The sequence below is a fragment of the Hydractinia symbiolongicarpus genome, chromosome 10, assembly GCF_029227915.1.
Source record: "Hydractinia symbiolongicarpus strain clone_291-10 chromosome 10, HSymV2.1, whole genome shotgun sequence".
In the NCBI taxonomy this organism is placed as follows: Eukaryota; Metazoa; Cnidaria; class Hydrozoa; order Anthoathecata; family Hydractiniidae; genus Hydractinia; species Hydractinia symbiolongicarpus.
In genome coordinates, this window is record NC_079884.1 from 22,735,828 (window position 1) to 22,763,538 (window position 27,711).

At 33.4% G+C, this 27,711-nt stretch overlaps 4 protein-coding genes across 4 annotated transcripts in view; 2 read left to right on the forward strand and 2 right to left on the reverse strand.

Moving 5' to 3' along the window:
- Nucleotides 1–27,711, reverse strand: part of LOC130612360 (nucleolar and coiled-body phosphoprotein 1-like) — a 114,573-nt gene that overhangs the window by 56,576 nt on the left and 30,286 nt on the right. The gene's annotated exons all lie outside the window — the stretch shown is intronic.
- LOC130612372 (60S ribosomal protein L7a-like) lies at nt 3,024–6,586 on the reverse strand. Its single transcript, XM_057433676.1, has 5 exons — nt 6,446–6,586; nt 6,129–6,252; nt 5,640–5,789; nt 4,916–5,207; nt 3,024–3,275 (listed from the first exon to the last, which is right to left on the reverse strand). Exons 1-5 carry the CDS (start codon nt 6,446–6,448, stop codon nt 3,050–3,052), a joined length of 795 nt encoding a protein of 264 aa, XP_057289659.1. The 5' UTR covers nt 6,449–6,586; the 3' UTR covers nt 3,024–3,049.
- On the forward strand, nt 10,492–21,396 carry LOC130612373 (mediator of RNA polymerase II transcription subunit 22-like). The gene is made up of 3 exons (XM_057433677.1): nt 10,492–10,638; nt 10,891–10,971; nt 20,899–21,396. Exons 1-3 carry the CDS (start codon nt 10,519–10,521, stop codon nt 21,115–21,117), a joined length of 420 nt encoding a protein of 139 aa, XP_057289660.1. The 5' UTR covers nt 10,492–10,518; the 3' UTR covers nt 21,118–21,396.
- LOC130612355 (SKI2 subunit of superkiller complex protein-like) overlaps nt 22,487–27,711 on the forward strand; it is a 42,246-nt gene continuing 37,021 nt past the window's right edge. Inside the window, exons 1-7 of the mRNA XM_057433661.1 lie at nt 22,487–22,772; nt 23,358–23,473; nt 23,562–23,668; nt 23,768–23,885; nt 24,907–25,021; nt 25,151–25,225; nt 25,629–25,700. Coding sequence (XP_057289644.1) covers nt 22,733–22,772; nt 23,358–23,473; nt 23,562–23,668; nt 23,768–23,885; nt 24,907–25,021; nt 25,151–25,225; nt 25,629–25,700 — 643 coding nt within the window. The 5' untranslated portion in view covers nt 22,487–22,732. The remainder of the gene's footprint in view (nt 22,773–23,357; nt 23,474–23,561; nt 23,669–23,767; nt 23,886–24,906; nt 25,022–25,150; nt 25,226–25,628; nt 25,701–27,711) is intronic.

Sequence of the window (27,711 nt, forward strand, 5' to 3'; positions counted from 1 at the left end):
TTCCATTTACTAAAAATCCTTTCAAAGAATGTGACGTCATCCATCGTAAATCATATTTGACGTCAAATTCGTTTTTTATATTAACCACAGGTTGCTTTAAATCTGACATTTCTTTATAACGCGTGCCGAAAGGAAGAAGAAGAAGGAAAAGCGATATTCAAAAGATGGATTCAACAGAAGTTTATTATGAAGGAAGTTATAAATTCATCCACACTAAGTATTTGAAAGAATTGGAAAGCTATGCAGATGAGTATAAAGACTTATTAAAGATAGCAAATGAGGTAGGAAGTTTTCTTATGCCAGATTGGTATTCTTTTCTTGAACGTTATCCTAAAACAACCACGTTAACACGGCAAACATGTTGTTGTATATAACTGTATGAGACGAGAAATATTTTTGCATCACATTCGAGCCAGAGCTGTAAAAATATATTTTTTTTCACAGAGATATTTTGAATCACAAAAGAGGGAACAGAAGCTATCTGCTAAAAGATAATCATAAGAAAGACGACAAATTGAAGAGAACAAATAGAAGAATGGATGACATAATGGTGGAAAAGGAAGAAATGGATAAAAAGATTGTGGAGCTAGAAGAAAAACTTGCTGAAGCTAACAACCAACTCCAATCTAAGAATGCTGAAAAACAGAGAGAAGTGGAAGAAATGAGAAAATTAAAAACAAAATGTGCTAACCTTGAATTAATTATCAAGCAAGCGCAAGAGAATTTTATTTCTCTTACAGCTAGCAATTTGGTAAATGCTGCATTAAAGAACGCTCTTCAGGAGAACGTTTGCAGCTTAACCAAACAGCTAGCAGATTCGCAAGATGAAGAGGAGAAGGCGAAAGACGAAGTTCTATTTCTCACTGCTTCCAATTTTTCAGCAAAATTATCAAAAGATATTTTGGAAGAAAAAGTTATAAAGCTTAAAGGTAAACTTACCGCTTCAGGTGAAAGATTGAAATAATGAGCAAGTATATTGAATCTAACATAACAGTGCTCCAAGATATGATAGGCAATGAAATGATGTCAGCATCTGATAATGACCAAAGTGATGATATGCGTGTCACTACTGATGACAAAGCAGATGCCACTGGTGAATCTGAAGAGGGAGTTCTGAACGTGGATTGGGAAGAGATAAAGAGTGATGTGACGCAAAATATGTCTGGTGGAGATTTCTATAAGGGAAAATTCAAGAAAAGTGTTTGCATTGATGATGTTAGTGATGGAGATATTAAGGTTGATGGGGGAGGACTATCTTGCAATAAAGAATACACAAACATCAATCACGAATAGCTAGCAGGTTTTAAAAAGTTAAAATTAACATTTTGTCTTTTTGCGAAGAAAGTAAAAGAGAAACTGGATGACATGCAAAAATACACATATCATTACGATATGCTTCAACAACAGAGATCAAATATGGATGTGTTTATATACAATGGATTATGTGGATTGCAGGATAGATTTACAAAGAAGAGAAGTTGTTTTAGAAGAAGATCTAAGAAAGTACAAATTTTGAACGTTCTAGTAGGCGTGGCAGAGAAGAATAGAAGAATTAGTTTCACAGAAAACTAAAACTTTTTGCAAATAAATATTTTTTAATATACTAAATATATTCATTATTTTTTATATTGCTTATATTCATTTGATTTTTTATTGGCATATTTTTTTTATTTCTGTTACTTAAAGTAAAACAAACAAGGTAGAGTAGAAGGCACGAAACGATATGACTCTCCTATGACGGCAAGCTTACTAAAGTGTGGACATACCCTCGTTTTCAGGAATTTTTACCCTTTTGGTATTTTTCGCGTTCTTCTCTCATTCATTCCCTAGGAATAAGGGTGGCGCGTGCATTCAAGAATATAGGTCAACCTCGTCCTTGACAATCTGAGACGGCAAATTGTCAGGAGCCCTGGAGACAAGGTTGAGTATAGGTGACATGTTGAAATGTGTTGACATATCATATATTCAAAATCTTACACGGTACAAATTTCCACACTTTCTGTTCGTGGAACGACTTGTTCCGTAAAACGGACGTTGTGGAAGTGCATTTTTTAAAGAGTTACTCGGCCTACACCTATACCAAAGTAAAACTTTTGCAGCCGTTTGTTTAGAGTGACAAGCAGTGACCTTTGTTTATTTGTCAGTATTATGTAAGATCGGCAAATTGGACCAGTTTACAATCCGGCGTAAAATTTTGTGTCTGCAAGTTTGATGGTAAACTTTAAAAAAATGCGACTGTTACACCTCTTTTTGTAAACAGCATGAAATTTGCCGAGTCTCAAATTATGCCTGTCATGTCACCAGCGCTGTTCTTATTCATAGATGTGACGAAATATTCGTCCAGCCGTCAGATATACAGAGAGAACAGGTCCTGGGATCGAGGTTGCAGAGTGAGGTTACGAAGCTTTTCGTAAGGTTAAAATAACCTAACATACACGATCAGGAGAACATGAATAAAGTTTTAATTATTACCCAACTACATAAAAAAGGCAAATGTGCAATGGTAAAAATTCTAGTATTTTTCTCCTAATCTTTTTAACGCATACTCCGCAACGCAACAAATTTAAAGTTTTGTCCAAAAGTTTTAACCTAAATATGTAGCCATTACTTCACAACTTTAGGCCTTGTTTAAGGAATGCTTCATAGATGGATGTGCATATTTTACATGGCTAGCCTCACAAATATCGAGGGATATACCCTGTCTATTATTTCCAGGAGGGGCCATGGCGTAGATGGAGAGTCCTAGAGTATTTAATGCTCATTTTGAGCTACGCAGACCCAATTAGAGCTCGCGCTCTACTAGACAACTCCCGGCAACATCCAACGGCCCACACAGTGTGCCATCTTCCCAATTTCCCTCACATGGCTTGGGTTAACCCGGGGCTATGGTAACATTCACTCGCCCATGTTGAATCGCCGTCAAGAGGAATCGAACCCCGGTCTCCCGCACAGAGTACGAAAGCTATAACCACTAATCTACGGCGCCATAATTTACAATCTTGTTGGGATAAAATAAAAACAACTTCAGAAGACCATTTGATTTATTTTATTAAACACGAAGCTCCTTCGCTTTAGCTTTTTCCATTTTAGCTACCTTGGCTTGACTTTTTCCTCCCATGATACCACCGCCCCAATGTTTTCTGATTTCATCGAATCGTTCGTTGTAATTCGTTTTCACAGCATCAGAGACTTTCTCTAGAGAGTGACGATCTTCAGGTCTTACTGCAGTTAAGGCAACGGCTGTAGCTGTTTTTTTGTGAACTAACTTGCCCAATCTAAATATGAAAATGTTAACAAGCTAAATGGTATCCTTTCCTTTCTATATTCTATCCTTATTTCACAGCTCTACTTTATTAAACCACAACTAACATTAAGATTTTTAAAATGCAAACGTATTTTGGTATATAAAACAAAAAGGTCATTTTTGAAATCTGCTATATTTGTAACCTCGAGTGATTTACATCTGACAATAATACAAAATTTATTTGTGTTTGCTGTTGCTTGGTCAATAAATTGCGATGACCAACCAAGTTGGCTTTGAAACCTAAGATAAAAGTATTTTTCCAAGTCCATCCTGAACTGTAAAAAAAAACTGTTTTCCGTCAACTGTTGCATTTTACTTATTTCTTTTATATTAGGCTCAAGCCAAGTATATTCTAAAAATTTAAATTGATTTTTTTCGTTAAACAATCATCTTCTGGACAAGTGATAAAACATTTTTACATTGCAAGTCTCAGTACTTTAAAAAAGTTGTTTTCATGCATCTCAAATAGCAAATATTCAAAAAACATCATCGACTTGCTATGATTGACAAATTATATCTTTTCAGCAATCAAATAAGGCAACAAAATTATTTTTATAACACTTTGGAGAAAGGTTTAAAACGTAAAAAAGAAGCATTGAAAATCATTTTAAGTCAGTATTTGTAGTCATTATGATTCAGAAAGTATTTCTTTTTCTCAGTAAACTTTTTCTCCTCTTAAATTTAGGATACTGTTAGGCTTTGAATAAATGCCCATTCAATAAACACCTCCCTTTTATTGATTTTTGTAAAGAAACATCCCTCTCTTAAGATCGACATTTATTATATTTTGCTTCTTTATTGTATTTCGTAAATTTTAAAATTTTCATATAACCTTTTCCCCTAAACTTTAACATGATGAACCAGTTGGTAAGTACATTCTCCAATTTTTTTTATTAAAATCAATTTTGACTTCCCTTTGTCTCCTTACAGTAGCAACATTTCTGATATTTTTGCCAGAATCTTTGTTAACGATAACATACACTTAAAACTTCTATAATAGATACATGAAAAACAAGAATATGCTTTTTGTAAAGGCAATTGAATGTTTGCCATATTCCTTAGTTTCTTCTCTTTATACTGAAAAAACTTAATAAACAACCCCTGCGATTAGAGGTCCCTCCAAAATTTGAACAATTTAATGAACACCCCATGTGTTTATTTAAAGCATTGCAGTGCATGTACTCAACACAAACACCAAAATTAAAATCTAAATTTATGACATTTTTCATATTTCTCCAAGACAAAATTGTTTAAGACTCAGACAAAACCTTTTTCTTAAAGAGAAAAAGTGCTGACTTGATGCTGCTGGCTGTTTTTATTAAAAACACAAGCTAATACTATCTATATTATAATACCCGTATATGTCTGTCTGTCACGCAAAATGGTACTGCAAACCCGTGGACTTCTCCACGGGCCATCAACTAGTTATTATTTTCCCTTAACCAAATAAAAAGTTTATTTTCAGATCAAAACATTTTTAAATATAATTATGTATGTAGCAAGTAGCGTGAAACTGATTAATTTTTAAATTATATGTAAATTAAATGTACATTACAGTATTTCAGCCTGGTGGCATAAAAGCTTCACTTTTTTGAAATAAATAATTCTTACCTAGCTTTGCCTTTTACAATACAATATGGAACTCCCATTTTGCGACAAAGTGCTGGCAGCCAGACAACTATTTCAATTGGATCAACATCATGAGCAATTACAACCAATTGAGCCTTCTTACTTTCAACCAAATTGGTAATATGGTTAATTCCATATTTTACTGTTACAGGTTTTTTGCCTGCATCAGCTTTGCCACCTGCTGCCTTTTTCTCAGCAAGTTGTGTTAATCTTGCTTTTTTCTCGGCTTTGGTTTCTGGACGGTATTTGTGCAACAATTTAAACAGTTGAGTAGCTAAAATAAGAATTAAGCTTAAATATATGCCCGAACACTGGTAGCACCGTCCAAATATATGCCCAAATACTGGTAGCACCGTCCTAGCTCTCATATAAACACACTTAATTTTATTATCTTGATTATCTCATTTTACTCAGCAAGAAGACAAATGCTGGGTCTTAAAACTCTGGTATATGCATGTGCATAAGTAGAAATAAATTAAATTATATTTTTTTAGGCACCAGAATGGTGTTTTTTAGCTTCAAGAGCATGTTTCACTAAATCATTTATAATTTTTTTTTTATAGTAGTGGTCTGAGCTTTTTTTTTATCCCATGTATGCACATACTTATTTAAATATTTCCCACAATACTTGCGTTTACATTGGCAGTTAACATTTAGTTTTCCACCATGCTGAAACCAACCTTTACGCATTTACAATTATTTTTACCTGTTTGCTGATCTAACGTTTGTGTGAATTGGTTGATTGATGGTGGAACCTTCAGTCGTTGACACAAAATTCTTTTTTGTCTTTGGAGTCTAATATACTTTGGCCATCTGACAAAACGAGTAAGATCACGCTTTGGACGAACATCAGCACCTATTTACAAAAACAAAAAATGGTGGAATATTGACAAAGTTTCCTGACAGGCAAGAAAAGAAGAACGGCAAAGGCCAAATTGACTATAAAGTAACTAGTAGAATCTTAAAACATACTAGATTAAAAATTTGCCCGTTTTAGTGTCTATAAAATAATTGTCCTGATCTTCTCTATACGAAATCAAAACATTATGTCACGCTGCAACTCATCTATAGTAGCCAATTGATGTATTAACATTACCAACTTTTTCATAGTATATAATAAAGTATAAAGTTCAGGCTGAGGTATGCTTTATGACTTGGACGTATAATACCAATATGAAATTGTATAGCTAGCTACCTATTCCAAAGTTTTTGGGTCTTTTCTCAATCAATGTATTTGTAGCCTTCTTAGGGGCAGGTTTTGAAGTTTGATATGGTGCAGCTGCAACCTTCTTGACCTTGACTTTCTTTGTCTTGGGTGGCTGAAGGCATAGGAATATTTCATACAATCTTAGCAATGCAGCAACTAAACTCCAAGGTTTTATATCAACATAATTTTTTAAAATATGTTTATGGTGTTCTCTACTATGAATAAAACACAAAATAATGGTAACAAACAACAACAATAAGTCGTGATCGCGTAGGTATTTTAAGATAATAAGAGAATACTATTACCATTTTGAAGTCCTCTGGTCAAATCACTGCTGAAAAGATTCGACAAATGTTTGGAAAATTCAAATAGAGGCTGAGTGGATTCAGCTTATGGTCTTTATAGTCACCTGCGACCATGCTAGATATAACATTTCGTTATTTTTTGACAGAGGCAATAAATACAATCTAATGTTTGTACATTATTAATTGGATTTTAAAAAAACATAATTTTTATAGACTATAAACCAATACATTCTTAAATTAAAAAGTTTGAACAATTTTTGCGACGTTATATGACTACTATGTCGTATTGATTTGCCGACCGAAAATGGTAACTCCAAAACGGAACTTTCGTTTTTGTAGAGACCAGCCTTAGCCTGGTCAGCTGATCAGCTTTGGTGTTGCGTTGCGTTGCCGTTAAATTAAATGGACTTGTTAGATTTGCTTTTTTATTGTTACATATTTCTTTAGGCAACAGTGTTTTTTATAGAAAGAGATACTGGCCCATCACAAAAATAGTTGCATATGCAGACATGTGCATGCATATGCACTGTCAAAAAATATAAACAACAGACTGCAACAATCAAAGATATTAAGTGATAAAAAAGACTAACACTAAAATTGGTAAAGCCTTCCTCTTTTAAAGGTCATACCTCTACCTACCTCCTACTAAAAAAACAATGTTAGCTAGCTTTTATTTTGAAGTAGAAACAAACATTATAATATAATACAATGTGATTCCTTTTTACAAAACTCCACTGTATATATTAAATGCTTTATTCAAATTCACAAATTCCACTTTCCTTACCATATTTAATACGAAGTGTCTGCTGCACCGGTACAGGAATTGTATGTTGGAAAACTACTGAACCGGTACCAAAATTGCAGATTTAAGAACTACTGCACCGTAATGAAACTTTACTACCAGACCCCATATTTTAAATCTTGTGCACCGGCACGGGATCCTAACTTCATTCCCAGCTTTCTTTGTTGTCTTTTCCAACAAGGATGATTAAATAAGGTAGGGAAAATAACGTGTTTTACACAGCGACAACTATATATCATTCCTTTTTTTGTAAAAAGAAACAATCTACAAAGTTTTTTGCTTTGGCAATCGAGTGAAAAAAAATATAATAAACAATTAAGTTCTAAAACAACAATAGGTTAAAATGTATCAACATTTCGCTTGTTCAAATTTGACTGGAGTTTAAAACTCTAAAATTGTAAGAAGTTCCATTCGTGGCCATCATGCGACTAGACACTGGCCACTATGCCTATACTTTTTTCTTCTCTTAATATGTTGAGATTAGTTTGGGTATCTATGGATGAAAAAAACTGATATCCATTTAATCCATTTAAATGGATATCAGTTATTCATTTAAATTTTTACGTCTTTTTATGTATTTGTTGTCATCTTCAAATTCCATTGGGTCTCTTAGTGCTTTTAAGACATTTTGGTGTGATTCTTTGTCTTCACTGGCTAATACTAGTGACCTTATGGGCTGTTTCTTGCGGTCCTGCTTTATATTACTAAAAGAAATATAAAATAATCAGTTTGTAGAGCACAGTATTAAAAAAGTCTAGGAACAAGGTCGCTAATGTAAACAAAATATCTACTGAACAGCTCGTTGTCCAGAGCCTCTTCCTCTAAACACATACATATCTTAATTCATAGTACTGAAGTTTGGGTTTCATCATTTTCGCCAATCTTTTTTGTGAAACCTTAACAGTTTAACTATCAACATAATTCTTATATTTGTATGTATCTAATTTTGATTTCAATTCTAAAAAAGTCAAAAAAAATTCCCCAACAACAAAAGTAATTGACATAGTAAATTTATGCCTGTCAAGATGATGTATAAAAACTATAAAATTCTTCAGCGAGAAAAAAACGTATTTTTTTCTGTGTATGAAAGCAGTACGGTTGGTTTTTTCAAGGAAACTTCAAAGGTCTTGTTACTTAGGCTCTCACTTATTTAATATGTAAGGGTTTGTATTCACAAAATAGAAACCAGGCTTTTGCTTATTATAAATCTTATATAAATCAAATAAATATAAATCATTCTATTAAAACCTTTGAAACTGTCAAGGGAACATGTATTTCACAAGAACCTCTTCAAGTTATATTTTAGGGTACAAGAAATTATTACTTCTAGTAATACTTATTTTATTTTCTCTTCGTTGTCAAAATAAAATTTTACACAAAAAACTAAGAAGTTTGCTGGAAAATCCCATGCCGATTCACTAGCTGCGTGCCAGAGAAATCCAGTAACCAGTTTAGTGGTTTTTGAATGATTCTGGTACTAGCAGACACTTCGTATTTAATATCAACTGTCCATCATTACCTTCTGTAAAAACAAAGAATACACAAGGCCATTTGTGTGACGACATAAGTATGCACATTTAGACCTTTATATTTTTTACTTGTTAGTAAATCTTATAATTAATGTGTTTGCCAGCGATCTTTGTCCCACAATGTTACAAAAAATATAAGATGTCCTGGGGACCAGGTTGCAAAGTAAAAAAGAAAAAAATAGTGCTAAGGGTGCTGGTACTGCTTAAGGTGTTTTTTGTTTCCTTTACTTACCATCTGTGGCATTTATAGACAAATTTATTTAAGCAAAAAAAGGGATCAGGCAAAGGTTTCCACAGACAACGCTTCCCCAGCCTACCCCCAGTGCATCTTGTATCTTTTTTGATCATACATCGTCATTACAGACACAAGCAGCAAATGCAGTACGCTGGCTAAAATGTAAAGTGAAATATCACGAAAAAACCTATCTTCGTCTATAGCCTATTGAAAAGGAGAACACAAAGCCACAGAAGCGAATTTAAAAGCTATCGTACCATTATCAGAAATTATGCAAGTTACCTTAATTGCAGAGTTTCACACCACATTGGTCTGGGCACTGGCAAAGTGTTTCCAGGGAAAACTTTTGAAACTTCCTCAAACAATAAAAATTTTTCCAGTATATATTTAGTTTCAGAAGCTATATAATCAGAGACCCACCAAGAATAAGGGTGATATATCCTTTGAATACTTCTTTGTTAAGGGCCGCAACACCTACAATAAATACCTCTTTCACAAATTTTTAACCAAAGTTTACCACAACATCTCTAACTACAACTTCGCAAGACATTTTAAAGGTTTTTTAAACATAAATGATAGAGTTATTAATTTTTAATAATACAAGTTACTCTTTTTAAAGGAAATATGAACTGAAAGGGATGCTAATTTTAAAACTTATTTATTTTTGTGTGATAAAGTTTCAACATGGTCTCCACTATATTTCACTTTTTATCTGGTCTGCATACTTTTGACATAACAGGCCGTTTTCTGCATGATTTCATGTTTGCTATAATGACAGCTTGAGAAAGGTTGAAGCTCTGGTTAGCCTGTCTATACTTAAATAGGTGTACAAATTTTAAAAACAAATTGTTGGATTTTGTATATATTGTATATTTCGTATATTTTCTTTTTCTTTGTAGGTACCCTTTAATAAACAGAGAAGATATTTATTTCTGAAAAAAAAAGAAACAATTCCAATATTAATTTTTTAATATTGTATTCCAATCTATAAATTAACGTTAATAGCCACTTAGATATACATCTATACACTGCTTGCCAGTTTTAAATAGTGCTGCGCACTGATTTTAAATACATAGAAAGTAGAAAAAACGCAACCATGACACCCACGCCATCAAATTTATTGACATGCGATGTTTACATGCCAAAATTGTCAGAAATTAGGTATGACTCACAGAGTCAATAATCACTGTTTCTACATCCAGAGACAGCATTATCATTTGTATTTTGCAGACCTATATTTAAAATTGGCTAAATGTGTTTACTTCAATTTGCGTAGATTCTGGCTTACCTAGATAAAAAGTCGGTTACAGTGTGGTATGTAATGGAACAATGAGAAAAGAAATGTGAAACATGACTTTTGTTGTAATACAGAACAATTTTTAATTGCTGGAAACGGCCTATAAAAAAAGAGGGTTGCTTTCGCTTACAATGTTCTTCAAGAAATATGTTATATATTTAACTTTTTCAAGTCCTTGATAATATATATGTATTTTTTATACAAAAACAGATGAATCAAAGAACTGGTTCTTCACAACGAGAGGCCTTGCTAAAATCTTATACACGAAGACTAAAAGATGATATTAATTCCATTCTTGATAATTATACAGAAATAATCAAGGCTGCAAAGGTATATTTGTAACTTACATGATCTAGTCAAACCTTTAGAAAGGAACCATTTTAAGCTGTTGTTACAAAGATAACGTGCGTGTTCGTTTTATACAGGTAATCATATTGCCACAATAATGTTGTATTCTATTTGTATTCCTGTGTAGGCAACGCTACTGTTTTTTAAGAGGTAAATATGGTGGCATCTGCTATGGCATTATTGTTTGATTGGTAGCAGTAAAAAAAATTGCTCTTTTTTGTAATTTTTTTACAGGTCGAAGAGGAAACACAAGTTGCTAGGTTAACACAATCTGTAGAAGATGGATATGAAATAGATGTTCGCGCATCCAATGTGGTTAGTATATGTAAGAGAAAGAGGAAAACGCAAAAATGTTTTTTATTAAGATTGTATTTTTGCAACACATCACTCTTTTGTTTTATACAAACAAGTGATTTTGTACTTTACCCCAAATATTGTTTAGCTACTTTGGATAGGGGGTCCCAAAAATTGTTTAGACATTGTTTATTTGGGTAGGTCTACACGACCAATTGTTTATTTGCAAAGTATCTATTTCATTTGTGCTATTTATACTAATATTTTCCACTTTTGCATCTCAGGCACATTGTTTTTATCAATTGCTTAACATGTTGGGTCCCAATCACGTATATATACGTTGTGCGATCTTTCGCAATAACCGAACAACGTATATTTACGTTTGGGAAAAAAAGGGATAATTATTGTTTTTGTAATTTCTTGGTTATTTTTCTCTTTTGAAAGTGTTTATTAAAGTTTAAGGTTTCTTGTTTTCAAAGACAGATTTATTTTTTGGGGAAATATTACGTCTATTACTTGCACAAACCATATTGGATATATCGCTGTTTGAAGGAAGTAATCATAACACTTTTTGAAATTCGTTTTTCAATGACACAAATGATACATACTTGTATATATATATTGTTTCAAAATAAACTGTCACAATTACATGTCTGTACATGTATTTATAACTGAGAATACTAAGAGATGCAAACTACTCCTCTTGAGATGATGATGTTGCACCGTCGAAACCGGCAACGCCAATATTCTGGTGATGGATGCGGAAACATGGATCAATGCATAGGGCTAGTTGTTGTGGGCATCGAGGGCATATGTATCTTGTTTCGCGTCTTTTACCATTCGATGAGCAATGCTTGCAGGTTCTGGCAGGGTGTTTTTTTTTCTGTTGGTTCAATCGCAGCTAAGTAGTGAAAAGAAGCTTGTGGTTGCATGTGTTTCGATGGCTTTGGTTGGCCAACCAGGCTCGTTATAATGGTTTCCTTGAATCCTTTCATGGCTTTAACTTTTGGATATGGAGTTATATAGGTAGAAAGCATTTGCCATGAAAATTTCCAAGATATGGTCACCTTTTTGTACCATCTGATAGTTTTCCTCAATCCAGAATGATACGAGAGCATTTGATCTGATCGATCAATACCGGACATGTTTTGATTGTAAATATCCACAATGTTTGGCTTCAGTCTAGATTTCCCATGTCTGTTTACGGTCTTAACCAATTCAGGAATGAATGGATTGCTGATCATACGAACATCCCCTTTGTCTTTCCATTTTGGGACAGAAATGTCGTCTGACGACCGAAAAATCATTTCTCAATTTTTCAACTTTTTCTTTGTAACTTCCTCGGGAAGGTGTTTTCTGTCTGCTCGTAGGGTTCCAGAAATGTAAGTTTTCCTTTGCGTAATGTACTTTGTCAATGACACGGAATTATACCAGTTGTTAGTAAAAACATGGTACCCTCTATCCAGATAGGGATTCATTAGGTGAATAACAACAGCTCCTGTTTGTCCTAATGCTTCAGTGTCTGCAAATTTCACACCTGAATAAATCTCTGCTTATAGAACGAACCCATCATTGGTGCACAATTCGAAAAAAATCACCCCATCTTTATGCCTTTGTTTTTAATATACTGGCAAAAAACCAATCACCCTCGCCAAAGCATCATCGACTCATCCAAAGATAATTCCTTTTCAGCAGGCCCGGTCAGGAGACGCGTGCGATCACACGCCCACACATGCGCCAAAAAATTTACGCATGCGTTTTATCGCTCGCGTAAGACTACTTTATCAAAGATTTTTTAAAGACGTAATGCAACGTGTAGCGAGTACTTTTTATTGATATCTTTGATCAGCGGCGGCTGGATTATTTTTAGTTTTATTTTACAGATCAAGCACGTGCATGTGGGACATAAAACTTTCTTATTAGTTGTAAAAAACAGGTGTGTTGTTTGCTACAAATAAATTAACTTTTTCTTTTAATGACGTCAAAGTTTCATTCATATGATCGACGGTACCTGTAAATCGAAACTAAATATTTTGCTGAGCCAATTTCGTCCCCATACTCTTTTATATCTTTTCCGTTCTTTTTAATTTTTTTAGATTATTAATAATATATAAAATGTTCGAAAAAGACGTTTTTAAGTAGAGAGGTTTGTATAATTTTTAAGTTGATATACCTTCACTTGATAAAATATTATTCATATTTTTTTTATCCATGGGATACTTCTTTTTCCTACTTTTGGTTTTGATCGTTAAAAATGTTTCGGCACAAATCAAAAGATCAGATTTTTTATGTTTTAAAAATGTAACACTTCTTTCAATTTTTTATGAAGGTGTTAAAGTTGTTTTAGCTGTCCCTTTCAAATTTTTTACTCCAGTGGGAACAGGTGAATCTGTTTAGGCCATGTGTTATACATTCACTTTTATAATATCCTATTTTATTGAATAGAAGAAGGACACGTTTTTTTCAGCAAAAATGAGTTTAAAAAAAAGTGTCGGAAATATGGTTGAGATTTCTACATTTAAAAAATGGGGTAAAGAGGACATTATTGGTTATAAAACTTTTCAGGAGTCAGTTTTAAAGTCGATGATATGGTTTGATTGTAGGAGGTGGCCTACCGACGATATATCTTTTGGGTTTGATAATATAAAAGAAATGTACTTACATTTTAAGCAGCCGTTGGATTTTGTTGGGTATGATGAAGTTGTGGCTCTTTGTGAATGGCGTTCTTTAAGAAGCTTTGTAAAAGCCAACCATTCTGGGGAAGAGCCATTAAGTGTTTGGAAAACAGTGCTAGCCTTCAAACGTACTGAGTTTCCACACTTGTGCATGTTGGCTGAGTTAGTTTTGTGCCTTTCAGCGTCAAACTCTATGGTGGAGAGAGCATTTAGTCTACTCACACTTCTTTTATCCGATAGGAGGTTAAGTATGAGCCACGTCACCATATAGAGTCTTTTGTGCATCATTTTAAATAACAAGATTTGGACAGAAAAAGAAAGAGAGGAGATTACAGAAATGGCTGTAATAAAATATCTCGAAAAGCGGCGCAAATAGAAATGCATAACATGGGAACCACCACATAAGAAGTCCTGCTCTAGCTCGTTTGACGTAACCACAATTTCGTCGTCAGATAACGAAGACAGCAACAGTGACGATGATGACAGCAGCGTTGTTGTATTTTCTGATTCAGAGTAGACCTTGAACATAAACAAAAATATTGTTTTAAATGACTCAAGTCTTGTTAACATTATCCCTCCTTTTAGTCTTCTGGAAATTCCCATTATTTTCCCATCCGCCTTGGTAATTATAGTTTGCCGTGCCAACTTTTATTACACTGAAATCATAAGTAAACATATTCAATATGGTGGTAAAAAGAACACACATTTTTTGTTATGCAACACAATAAAACAACGAGGAAAGGGACTAACACTAAAATAGGTATTTAAATAGGCATTTAAACAAGAAATAACATATTTTAAACTTTTCGACCACTCACGCAAATTTATTTGCACGAGCTTTTGTGATCGCATGTGGATCGCTCACCCAGACTAATTTACTTGAGCGATTTAGCGCTTGCGGGGTTAAATTTTCCCGACCGGGCTTGTTTCAGGTGTGTAGACATCAGCAACTGTGCTGTTGAGGTGATTCAAGAGAAATCTGACCTTACTCAATCGATCATTCTGAAATGATGGTTCCTCGCCAAAATTCAAGAATCGCATGATTGATTGAAACCTGTTTCTAGACATTACTGATTACAGTTCGTTTTTGTATAAGCGGTCTGTAGACCAGTAACAGCGATATGATGGCATAGCAACGAGACCCATGTAAAAAATCAAACCGAGGAACTGTCTCATCTCTTCCAATGTTACGTTATTCCATGTGTTCAAGATACTGTTTCGTCTCAATGGACGAGAGAAGTTTATAACACGATCTGTATATGCATTTGATCTATCAACGATTTCTTGTAAGAGTTCTTTTATGAATAGATTGAAGAAAAACAAGGGATCATCTCCATCAAGAGCCTCTACCTGCAAACCAGTATCATCATTGAAATCAAATGGTTTTATGATAGGGACATCGTCTTGTTGATATTGCGATTTGTGTTAATTCTGTTGTTATCTTTCAGTAACCAATACAATAGTATTAGAGACTGGTGAAGCCTTCAAGTTACCTCATCAAGGTAAGAATCATTTAACAATGGTAGCAGAGTACAGATCAACTCGCCTGGTATTTATGATCATTGTGCGAGTGACATTTGAGTTGAAAGAAAGCAGTTGAGGGCACACACCTGGATGTGTTTTTTGAGGTAAGACAGATAACTTTCCCTTTTGTTGGCTATTTGTTGACACGTATGTGTGCAAACCAATTGGTGAAGTGGTTTGTGAACAATGGCAACAACAACATTGAAGGCTCCACCAGCGTTTAAAGAGGATGATGACTATGGCAGTTGGAAGAATGATTTGGAGATCTGGCAGATGTTTACAGAACTACCAAAGAAAAAGCAAGGTCCAGCTGTATACCTGTCACTGACTGGTTGGGCACGGGAGGCAGTAAGCGACCTGACACCTGCAGAAGTGGGATCAGATGATGGTTTGGACTATAGATTATATCTAAGCTAGATTCAATATATCTTACATATCATTGATGCTGCAACTTGTTACTCTGCTGCATGTCTTATCAAATCGAAACATAAAGATGTCATTGTCAGTAGAGTGTTTAGATTTTGGATTGCATACTTCGGATCACCAAGTACAATCTTGACTGACAATGGTGGTGAATTTTCGAATGAGGTTTTACAAGAAATGAATGAAAAGCTTAATATTGAGACAAAAACAACAGCAGGCGAATCTCCTTTCAGCAATGGTATTGTGGAAAGACATAATAAAATTCTGGCAGAGACCAGAATCATGGTGGCTACAGCCCAAACCAATTGGTATTTGGCCATAATGTGAACACACCCACTATTCTGACAGATCATTTACCAGCATTGGAGCCAACTACGTCAAGTGAAATAGTGAAAAAAAATCTATCTGCTCTGCATAAGGCAAGGGAGAATTTCATTAAAGCAGAATCCAGTGAGAGAATTAAAAGAGCGCTTAGACATAATGTTAGAACATATTCTGATGAGACGTATTTGAATGGGGAAAAAGTCTTCTACAAGCGCAAAAACACCAAGGGCTGGAAAGGTCCAGGTGTGGTTTTGGGACAAGATGGTCAAATAGTGCTTGTTAGACATGGTGGTAACTTTTACCGAGTGCATCCCTGTCAGTTGATAAAACATAGCCAACATTATAAAGTTAGTGAATTCAAGTCAGATCATCTCAAGAGAAAGGAGGGCCATTTGAATAAGTTGTGTGATATAAACGATAGCGTCACTGATTGTGATAATGATGATGATGATGATGGTGATTGTGATGGTGATGATTATGATAATGATGATGATGACACGGCTGATAAGAATGTAATAGATGTTTATGGTGATTCTGAAGATGTGGAGCAATATCATCAAGAACAAGCTAGAAATGTAGACGAAAATGACCAAGAAGATTCTGGCACAAGTGAAAATGAAGTTGAGGAAAACAGGGATACTCATAACAATAATGAAACTGAAGAAGACGAAGGTAGTGGTTGTAACCTTTTGTGACCTTTTCAGAAGACCATCTACAGAATCCAAGAAAGTTGAATCGAAAGCAAAAGCAAAATCATACATCAAATACAATCTAAATGGAAGATGGTATCGTGCAAGAGTTCTCTCGGCACAACCCAAAAGAAGTGGCACTCATAAAAATTGGGTTAATGTGTCTAATGATGGTGATAGAAAGCCAAAAAGCATCAATTGGAATTATGTGTCCAAATGGGTCAAGCTGGAAAATCCGGAATTCCCCGTCTATATGTGTGATGTCGAAATGTTTTCACAGGAAGTAGTTGATGCGAAGGAGAGAGAATTGCAGAATTTAAAAGAAAATGATGTCTTCGAAGAAGTTCCAGACACTGGTCAAACAACTGTATCAAGCAAATGGGTCATAACTGAGAAATTTAAAGGTGAAAAAAGGGTTGTGAAAGCTAGATTGGTGGGTAGAGGCTTTGAAGAAAATTCACATTCGTTGAGAACAGATTCTCCAACTTGTGGCAAACAAAGTCTTCGACTGCTATGGCTATCATAGTTAGCAATGATTGGCAGATCAATTCACTTGATATCACTGCAGCTTTTCTTCAAGGAGATGCTATTGAAAGAGAACTGTTTCTACAACCACCAAAAGACACATTGTCATTGGGAACAGTGTGGAAACTAAAGAGATGTTTGTATGGGTTAAACGATGCATCTAGAGCATGGTACAAACGAGTGAGAAGTGAAATGTTGAAACTTGGTGGTGAAATGTGTACCTACGACCCTGCTGTGTTTTACTGGTATAGAGGCAAGCAAATCACTGGAATTCTTGTTTGCCATGTTGATGACTTTGTGTATGGTGGTAGTCCAGCTTTCCACGAAGATGTTATTGCTAAACTTTTCGAAACGTTCAAAATCAGTACGCAATCGAGCTCAACCTTCAAGTATCTAGGATTAGATGTGGATCAATTTAAAAGCAAAATTAAGATTAATCAAGTGACCTATATAGAGTCTTTGATAACTGTTAATATTGAAAATGATGTTAACATTGAACGAAAATTGACTAGCAAGGAAAACCATGCTGAGATCGTTGAGTGGGCAAATTGCTTGGGTGGCCGGACAAACCTGCCCTGATGTGGCTTATGATAGTTGCCAAACGTCTAATTATGGCAAGGAACCTACAGTTCAAAATTTAAAAGATACCAACAGGATTATTCGAAAAGTTAAGAGCAAGCATGTTGCAATAACTATTGCCAAATTTGCAAATATGAAAAATTGTGAAATTATTTGCTACACAGATGCAACTCATGCCGGTTTGAAGTGTGGATCATCACAAGGTGCATTCATCATATTTGTGAAACACCTAAGCGAAGTTATACCAATCTGTTGGCAATCAAAGAAACTAAAAAGGGTAACCAAAAGCCCAATTGCTTCGGAAACACTTGCTCTGAGTGAAGAGCTGATGCTAGTTTTTATTTGGCCAATGTCATACAGCAAATCTGCAAGTTGACGAAGGTTCTAAAGATCACTTGTATTATCGATAACAAGTCATTATTTGAAACCTTGAAAACGACAAATGTCACAAGGGGTTGGAGACTGCGAGTTGATATAGCCAGATTGAGCCAGATGGTGGAACAAGATGAGATTACTGTCAAGTGGGTTGAAGGAAAACACCAATTAGCCGACTGCTTGACAAAACATGGAGCGTCTCCAAACAAGTTGCTTGAGGTTTTGGAGACATCCAAAATATCTCTACAATAATTAATTGTAGTGATTACTGTTGTGTTTTTTTGATGATTTTAATTTTTTTGTCATGTTGACTGTGACAAACAGTTGCAGCATGCAATTTGATATTCTATTTGTGTTTTCTTTAAAATTGTGTTACTGGTGGCAATGTTGATAGATATTGAATGCACAGATATTGAATGCACCACCTCTTGTTCTAATCCTCCCTCCCGTTGTTCTAATCCTCCCTTCCCTATGTGTTTGGGGAGCAATGTTTTGTAGGATTTTGCGACCAATAAAGTCAGATTCTTCAGATTTACTTTTTATTTCGGATTCGGAAGTTGATTCACCATCTGAACTGAATTCTTCGTCAAGCGAGTCAGCTGAATCCATTTCACCATTTTCATTCATTATCAATTCAGCAGCTTCCTCAGCACTATACGTTTTGCCATTTCTGAGAAAATAAAGCAATAGCAACTCATAAGCGAAGAAAATAAGAAAGACATTTATTCATGAGGACAATCCCTACATCTCAATTTTTCATGTGACTATGATATTACATTACAAAGTGGTTCAAAATGATTTTCTTGCCTTGAACATGCCTTCTTTATGAATGGTTGCTACAAAAAATAAAATAAAAAACTCACTTTACGAATACAGACGTCTTTACTAGCACAGCAGTTGATGAAAATGAGAATTGCATGCACAATAATGCTCTATTTAAAAATTTTGAACGTTCTTTAATTGGTTAACTCACTGAGCATTAAAATATGATTGGTTGTAACGTATAAATATAACACGTATATATGCGTGGTCAGTGCTCTACCTTCACTTACTGATTGGCCAGACCAAATCGCGTATATATATGTTGAAGTCGGAACAACGTATATATACGTGATTAGGTTTGGACGTTAGTATTTTGATACTGCAGCCCGATAACGTATACGTGTTCATTGGTCACACTAATTAGAATAAAGTATTCACATCACCCTAAAAAACTCTGAAAAAATATCATATATGATGTGTCCATAGCCGTTTCAAGGCTTGGGTCTGGCGAAGTACACCTAAAATAGACTGGGACTCAACGTGTTTAAATTTTAGCAATTTTTAGGGTGATTGCATTACATTGTTGCATACCAATAAGGTTTATGATATTAGTGACTAAAAGGCATGACACTTCAAAGTTGTACACCAAGAACTTTTGTTTGGAAGTTGTTTTTCAAGGACACTTCTTTTCATGTATAAGTAAAGTATAGTTGACAATAGACACATTTTAAGAAAAAAAATATGTATCAGTTGCCATAATTCATTTTTATAGAAAGGAAGTTAAAATTTAAATTGATGAAGAAAAATTTTTAAAGTTTGTATGGATATAATTTAGCAGAGCTACATTTTTTTAACATAGTGTGATCTCTTGTAATATTTACCTGAAACCCGAAGAAGAGAAAACTTTATTTAACTATAGGACCAAATAAAACATTTTTAAAGATGTATTATAGCCTATATAAACAGGATTTGACTTGTTTTTTATGAATCAAAATGCCCTTTTTGTGAAACATTATACAAAGAAAGTGTTAGAATTGTGAATCCTATTTTTTCATCTATTGTTCAAATCACCTATTTCTATACTGGTTGCTGCAAAAAATGACCATTGACAAAGGATGAACAGCAGGTGGCCTACAGTACTCCCAGACCACAGCTGATAAGAGGTTTTTTCTTCACAGTCAGTGAATTTTGTGAAATGATTTAATATATCTAATTTAAACCTTGGTAAATTTACATCTTTTAACAAAAATATAATAAATTGTTGACAAAAACTTTATTATCCTTCAATTTAGTAACAGCAGAAAAACATAAATTTGTCGTGGATTTGGAGATAAAAGAAAGTAAATTTGGCTTGAATTTAATTTAAGGATGTTTAAAAAATATACATAATGTTTCGACTATACCATTAGTCTAAATATAAAAGCAAGTTGTAAATACTTACAAGTAACATCGTCACAATCCTGTGAAAGAGAGCACAAGTTATGAAATGATGTTTGACGTATATTACAGAGCTTAAAAAGTTGTTAACAAGTCTTTTTCAATTTTCTAAAAAGCTCTTTTTGTTCTCAAGATATTTACATTTAAAGAATTTTAGATTTAATTATGCCGCATAAGTTATGATGTCATATTTAAGTAACAGCAAATTTTGACATTTTTTGTCATCAGTAATTTTGGAACTCTTAAGGGATATACTTTCAAGCATTATTAATGCATAGGTATTATAAACGTGAATTGATGAACAAAATTTTTTTTTTAAATTGCGCTTCTTTACTTGTCCCAGGTCCCTAACTTTTTGCTGATGTACCCATAAATTGGGATCTGCTCATCAATTTGCAATCAAATTCTGTATGTAAACATGTAGGGGCTATATAAGGTTACCCAGAAAATTTTATTGCAAACCAAGTAGATTTCATGCTTAAAATTATCACAATAAATTGGCTAATTAAAGGATTAGTGGATTTAAAAGATTAATTGTTAACATACTTACTTTATTTAAGCCACCCTGTGATGCTATAACCCTATGTGTATTTTCTAGTAGCAATAACATTTGAATTATTTTTTTGCTGTTTTAGGTTCGAGCTGGGGAGTCACTCATGAAATTAATATCTGATATAAAAGAGTTTTTGATTTTAAACGACTTTCCTGCTGTAAATATGAGTCTACAGAAGCGTTCACAACACCTAAAAACAATAGAAGATGAAACTAAGAAGAAACTTTGGCAGCTCCGTGAACAAATAGGAAATGATTTAAAAGAATTAGAACAAGAGTATTATCTCTCAAAGCACAAATAGCACACATATGATAAGACATTAAAAAGAATTTGGCACAATGAACAGTAATACTATGATGGCTCACTGTAGAAAATGTAACACTACCATCTACAGTAAATGGTGAATTTATCTGTAACAGTTTTGTTCCTTTACATGCTGTGTACATAAATTTGTATTTGTAGCTTTGCATTAAAGAGACAGTTCTGGTATTCTCTTAAGTTGTAATTTTTCAGCTTCATGATTTGTTTGACTTTGTATTATTTATTAGACTTTCAAGCTGGTGAATTTCTTATTAAATAATGGTATTTTTTATTTAAGTGTATATGTTCATTCTTCTTTAAAGTCACTGAAAAATGCGTGTGTGAATTGGTCACTGTAATTGAATGTTACGTCAGTAACAATACTTCCATGTCAATATCTTCAAGTAATAAAACCAATAAAATAATAAAACCATTACAAAGCATTTTAAGACCAAATAACCTTTAAACCTCTATCTCTCTGTAACCTTTTGTGTAAATCACATGATTCCATACATCAGTGCTTTGTAAACTACACAATCCAGGCAACATGTTATTAAATTTCTGAAAAACATTTTTGCATATGAACAGGCTGATTATGTTAACAAAATTATTTTAAATCAGCTATCCTCTTTATTGTTTTTCTGCCTTAGTGGAATCATCCACAGTCCTGATAACTAGTTGTTTATTAAAGCACACTTGCTTTTAGTATTTGTCAACCCCTGATATGTCATTGTAATTAAGACAGCATGACATTTGGGAGAATATTTTATATGTTTCACCAAAATAATTGGGGATATTTAGACCTTGTGTATGTGATTCTTTTAATCTGCTGCTTTGTGCAACTAATAAAGCAAATGAAAACTGGTGCTGACTTAACATTGGTGTGTGCAACTACGACAAGATTTAATTTCTGAAGTTTTTACACATTTTGGTGTCGACGCAACAAATTACCATCAATAAAGAATAAAATCACATGCAAATTACCTGAATTTGAATTATTTGTTTCCAGACCCCTGGCAGTTATCTGTCACCTAATGGTTACATTATTTAAACAAGGGATCAGAATTTCCTATATTTTACGACAAACTATTTTTTACAGGAAGTATTAATAGTGGAAATTGATATTAGATATTTATGTTGACTTTTTGTTAGAATTTCTTCTTCTTTTTGCTGTCTGTATTAAGAAAGAATTTTTTTGGCACTGCAAGCTATTATTATTATTGTTATTAAAAGAAATAAAATACTTTTTGTGTTAGCTTGATGAACTACATGTAGAAAATAAAAAAGTAAAAAAGAGTCGTGATTAATATTTTGATGGCAAAGATAATTGGAATTCATTCTGTAGTTTTTATTTAAATTTAGAAGACTTAATATAGCCAAAAGCCATTATTTTTATTTAAAAGTGTTTGAAACAGATAAACTTTTCCTTCAAATCACATTTGGCATAATAAAAGCTAGCAAGAATAAAATAACATGTGGCTCTTGTACATATTGACATAATTTCATATTTATTTTGTTTATTTTCACTGACCTTAGAAAATGTTACTGTTTAATATTATTATACTATCGTATAGAACAACAAAAATGATCACCTAAAATCTAGTATAAACGTCAACATGGATGCTCAGCTGCGGGAAGGTGAAAAGAAACGTATAGGTTAGTTTCTTGCAATTTGTTCTAAAAATTCTACCTGAAATGAACGTTCTATTGTTATGAATTTGACATTACCTTTTTCAATTAGGTTTGTTAAAAGTTATAGTGTGAACCTTGCCCTCCCCAAGCACTTACATGGGGTTGGATATTTGGATCATTTCAAATTTGGCTTTTCTGGGAGACCAGAAATTTCGGAAATTAATAGGCAGAACTCTTTCTTGGCAGGATAAAAAAATAATGGGGCATGCATGAAAATTCTAAAATCGTTTGAATTTTTTAAAATTGAGTGGAGATTTTTTTATTTTTCAGTTAGTTATTGTACAAGTTTTGTTCAGATATAATATTTTTGAAATTGGGTTAATTGACATTTATCAGTTACAAGATAGGTGTGGTGTGCAACTTGGGGGATGGGATCTAAAACTTGATGGGGGTATTTTCTATATGTCTAAGCAAATCATGATGTATCATGATGTGGAGCAAAATAATCATGATGTGAAGCATAATAAGAATAGGTCCTGCTAAGAAGTTTTGATGTATACGTGTGTGTTATTATATACCTCATATAAACAAAATCTATTTTTCCTTTAGACGTTTCAAAAGTTTCACCAGAGCTAGATTTTGATGTTATTCAACTTGGCCTGTCTGGTGATGTAAAACTGGTGACAGGAACCTCTTCATCTCCAAGGATACTGCCTACCAACACAGTGAGAATATACTGAGTTTATATACTGATGTCATTACAAATATATGCATTTACACAATTTTATTGTTCATTTTTTCATTCTTATTTAGCTCCCACTTGGCCTTCCTCCTGTCTATCCTGATCTAAAAAGTGAAATTGAAGAATTCTTAATTTCGCCACAGGATATTCCTATTCATGCATTTCAGACAGCACAGCAGTATGATATTGCATCATAAAAATTGCCTGCCGTGTAATCAAGATAAGTGAGTTGAATATTATTCTGAATGTTAAGCCATTGTTGATGCGTTTTTTCTAGATACTGGCAGCGTGAAAAAGATTTAGAAAGTTTGATGGATACTAACCTTTCTCCATGCCCAAGTGAACTAGCAATGGAACGTGATCCGAAAACAGGCAAACTTCAAAGTCACCATGAGGTATTTTACTACTTGTTCTTTGTTTATGTTAGCTATAAGGCCAAGAAAAGTTTTTTTTTGTGTGACTGCGTTCACCAAGCTTTTTTAAATGCCTTTGTTGATTTTATACTCAAAACTCTGCATTTCTGCAATTTTCTTTCATTTTTCATTTCATCATTAAAACAATAGCCCAGTGTTTGTCAATCTTCTAATGAAAAATTTGACAATATTTTTTATTTGAATCTTTAGTCTTAATTTTTGTTGTTTATGGTATACATTAATGTCTTGGTTATATTTACTGGTATCTATTACAATTTTTAAAAAGAAACAATTTAAAATTGTGGCCTTTGATTTTTTACGTCGTAAAATGCAGGCGTACTTGCATTTTTAACCTTTGCTTACTTTTCCAAGGCTATCACGCAAAACAGATAATCAACTTTCCTTGGCCCAAAGTGTAGTTTTGATAAATGTAATACTTTATTACTTTTTATTTAAAACAGAATTACTGAGTATTTTAGTTAAACACTGTTTAATAATTTTTTATCCTTTTCAACAAATAGATTGAAATTAGTCAAGTTTTAATATTTTATTCAACGAATCTAAAATCACCTGCTTTCCTTGTCATTGTTTTGTTCTAAATTAGCATCTGGTTTCCCTTTAAATTAACAAGGCATGCAGCAAAAAAACCTTGATTAAAAAGACGTGTGAAGATCTGAAGTAGATGTTTTTTATTTGGTTTTGACTTTGCTAAACCAAGTGAGCTTTGCTTTGAAATGTAAAATTTTATAAATAATTAGAAAATAAAAGTTTTTTTGTTATAAATAAGAATTAAATTTAGATTCTCACTTCTCCCTAGCAAGTGTCTAAATGGCAAAAAATCCCCTCAAAATAGAAATTTTTCTTTTATCGATTTTGTTATTTTTGTTTAAAGTGTGGCTAATACACATATACAAATTGGCACTCAATATTTGCATACACTGTTTTTTTTCTCTAGGTTTAAAACTAAAAATTTTTGTTCTAACTAATTCAACTATTTTTAAAGGTATTCAAAGGAGAAGTTGGACTTAATGCACAAAATTCCATGTCATTGAAGCGTAAACCTGGAGCTTTTACAGATTCTGTAAAAGGAGAATCTTCCAACTGCCCTTTCTGGCCAGGTGTGTGTTGCAATTTTTTATCATTGTGAAAAAAAAGAAAACTGTAAAAAACTATGTTGTTTTCTGTACATGGTAACTGAAACTTAAGTAGAGAGAGTGTTAAGTAAATACTCTTGTGAATATTTTCAGGTGGAATGGACTTGCCAACTCTGGAGAAGTTTACCAAATCAAATATCAAGGATGATGTTTTAGAATTATCCAAAGGTACAAAGTTATTTTAGAATTGCCAATTTATTTTCTTATTAATTTACCGGACCGGACATTGTTGTTACTAAAATAAGACTATTTAACTGCATTGTCTATTATTCGAACCAATGTTTCACAACTTAATTAATGAGAACCCCCATTTTCTTTTATAGGAATAATAATTTATAAAATTGTTAAGCTTTAATAACAATAAGAATCCTCTTTAAAAGAAGTGTGTGTTGTGCTAAAACGACATGGTTTTTATTAAGATTTATCCTTTTTTTTTTTTTTTTTTTTTTTGGGGGGGGGGGGGGGGCGTTATCTGTGTAACGAAAATTAAAGAACTATTTTTTACTTTCTTTACTAATTACCAAAAATGTTTTTGTATTTATTAACAATTTATTAATAATTTACTTTTTAGATAAGTTACTAATCCGTCCTCCTGGTTTTGATTTTGATGTTACATTGAATAATGAAATTTATTCATTGCCTGGTATGATTTATCTTTGTTTTGTTTACAAGATAAAGAAGATAAATTTCTTCTAAGTATTAAAAATCCGAGCATGCCTTCTCTTTTGAATGACATTTATGAGAATACGCATACGCTGCTAAAATTTAATATACAGAAATCTTTATGTGTTGTTTTTTGTGTTTATTTTTATCGATAAAAAGATAACTGAGTTATTATGTGCTTAGTTTGATTGTACATACTTAAAGGGATCCTTGGATACTTTTGCAGGCTGGACTTACCTGAAAGATTTGTATGAGAAATTCCTAATGACACATTCTTAAAATTCATATAACATGTGACTTTCATCCACTAAAATTAATGACTTCCATGCCAAACAATTAATATGCCTTAGCAGCAAAGTTAAAAAACAATCTGCAAACTTCCAACATTAATCTCTGTACAAATGATTTTTGTTATAAAAAAAATAATTTAACATGATATTCTCCCATAGCTGAACAATAAAATAGAAATTTATTATATAAGCAACAGGTGCGTGCATGGGTTTTTTGTTTTAGGATTTATTTGAAGAAATTTGTAAAATTTACTGATGTATAATTGCTCAAACGAGTATGATGGAAATAATCTGTATCATCATGAACCCCGTTCATGGGGTTACCAAGTTACCAACATACCAAGATACATCCAATATGTAGTGCAAACATCAACCCTGCGTGTTTCATCGTAACAACATTTAGATACAAAAATGTGAGGTATCCACTTCGTCCCATGGCTTTTGCTTCTCAACTGTGCTGCATTTCCAAAAGCGTACATTGAACATTAATGTCAACCGCCCTTAAATGCGCGTAATCACCCTATAGGCAACTTTTTTTAGAGGTGCCTATTTTATTGTAAAGATATGCATGTGAAAACATTATCCTGAAAATTTTATTAGTAAACTGACAACCAGAACATGTTCAAATGTGTCATAGAAATAACAAACTCACCCCAATTTCTCTTCGACTACAGAACCGCCATTGCATTTCATTGCACGAATCAAGCAATAATAAACACATGGCAAAATCGATCATATGGTTGCTAGATTCATGCCATTACAGCAAAAGTAATGAATTAGGGAGAACATCTGTAGCTGTGTTTCCATCGTTATGCTTTTATAAATGTATCTACAAAGTTCTGAACATGATAAAATCAGATAAATCAATCGAAGTTTCTGTGTTATTTAAATGTTTCAACTTACTCAAATCAAACTTCTTTGCAACACTGACCTCTTCTTGTTGTTGATTCTGAAGACAGGTTTGCCTCGCTAGCTGTCTTACTTTTTGATTATTTTCCTTTGTTCAAACAATTAGTCGTTTCCTTATGGCGACAGTATCAGATCTAGACAATTAGAATACCTAAATTTTCAGAATTTTCCCTTTCATGCTCTAAATTTAATTATCTCCATAGTGCTTAACTATCTTCAACTATCACAATGACCATTCTCCCACGTTGAGTGTTTTGGCTTATGATATGCAGTAATCCCGGTCATGCCAATAAAAAAAGAAAGAGCGTGATAAGCATTAATTATTATAATTACCACAAGGCAATGCTGTGATTTCTTCTGCCTTTTTTACTTTGTCTGCTCTCCAAAAACAATGGCGAATAGACTGGAAGAAAATTAATTCTAAGTGGAGAAAGTGATACGGATGTTTTTATGCGTGGACACTTTTTTAAACAGAACCAAAATTTCTTTCCATTTTTTGTTGCCATGTTTTTGCAAAGAAAAACAATCCAAAAAGAACAGCGGGACCGGAGCCTACCAAAATGGCAATTTTATCGAACTCTGTCTCATTGTTCTTTTATAGTTAATTTTGGGTGATTAGGCACCTTTAATGGTCCCACTCTTATGATCGACCAGTGTAATACACTGATACTCAAGAAAAAGACGAAAGATTTTATATGCCTCAAGTCAATCTGACCTTCATCGACAAAGAGCATATTTTAGTGTTTAGAAGTTTCTTCTGCAAAACAAAGCTAAATTGCTCAACTGCCAAAA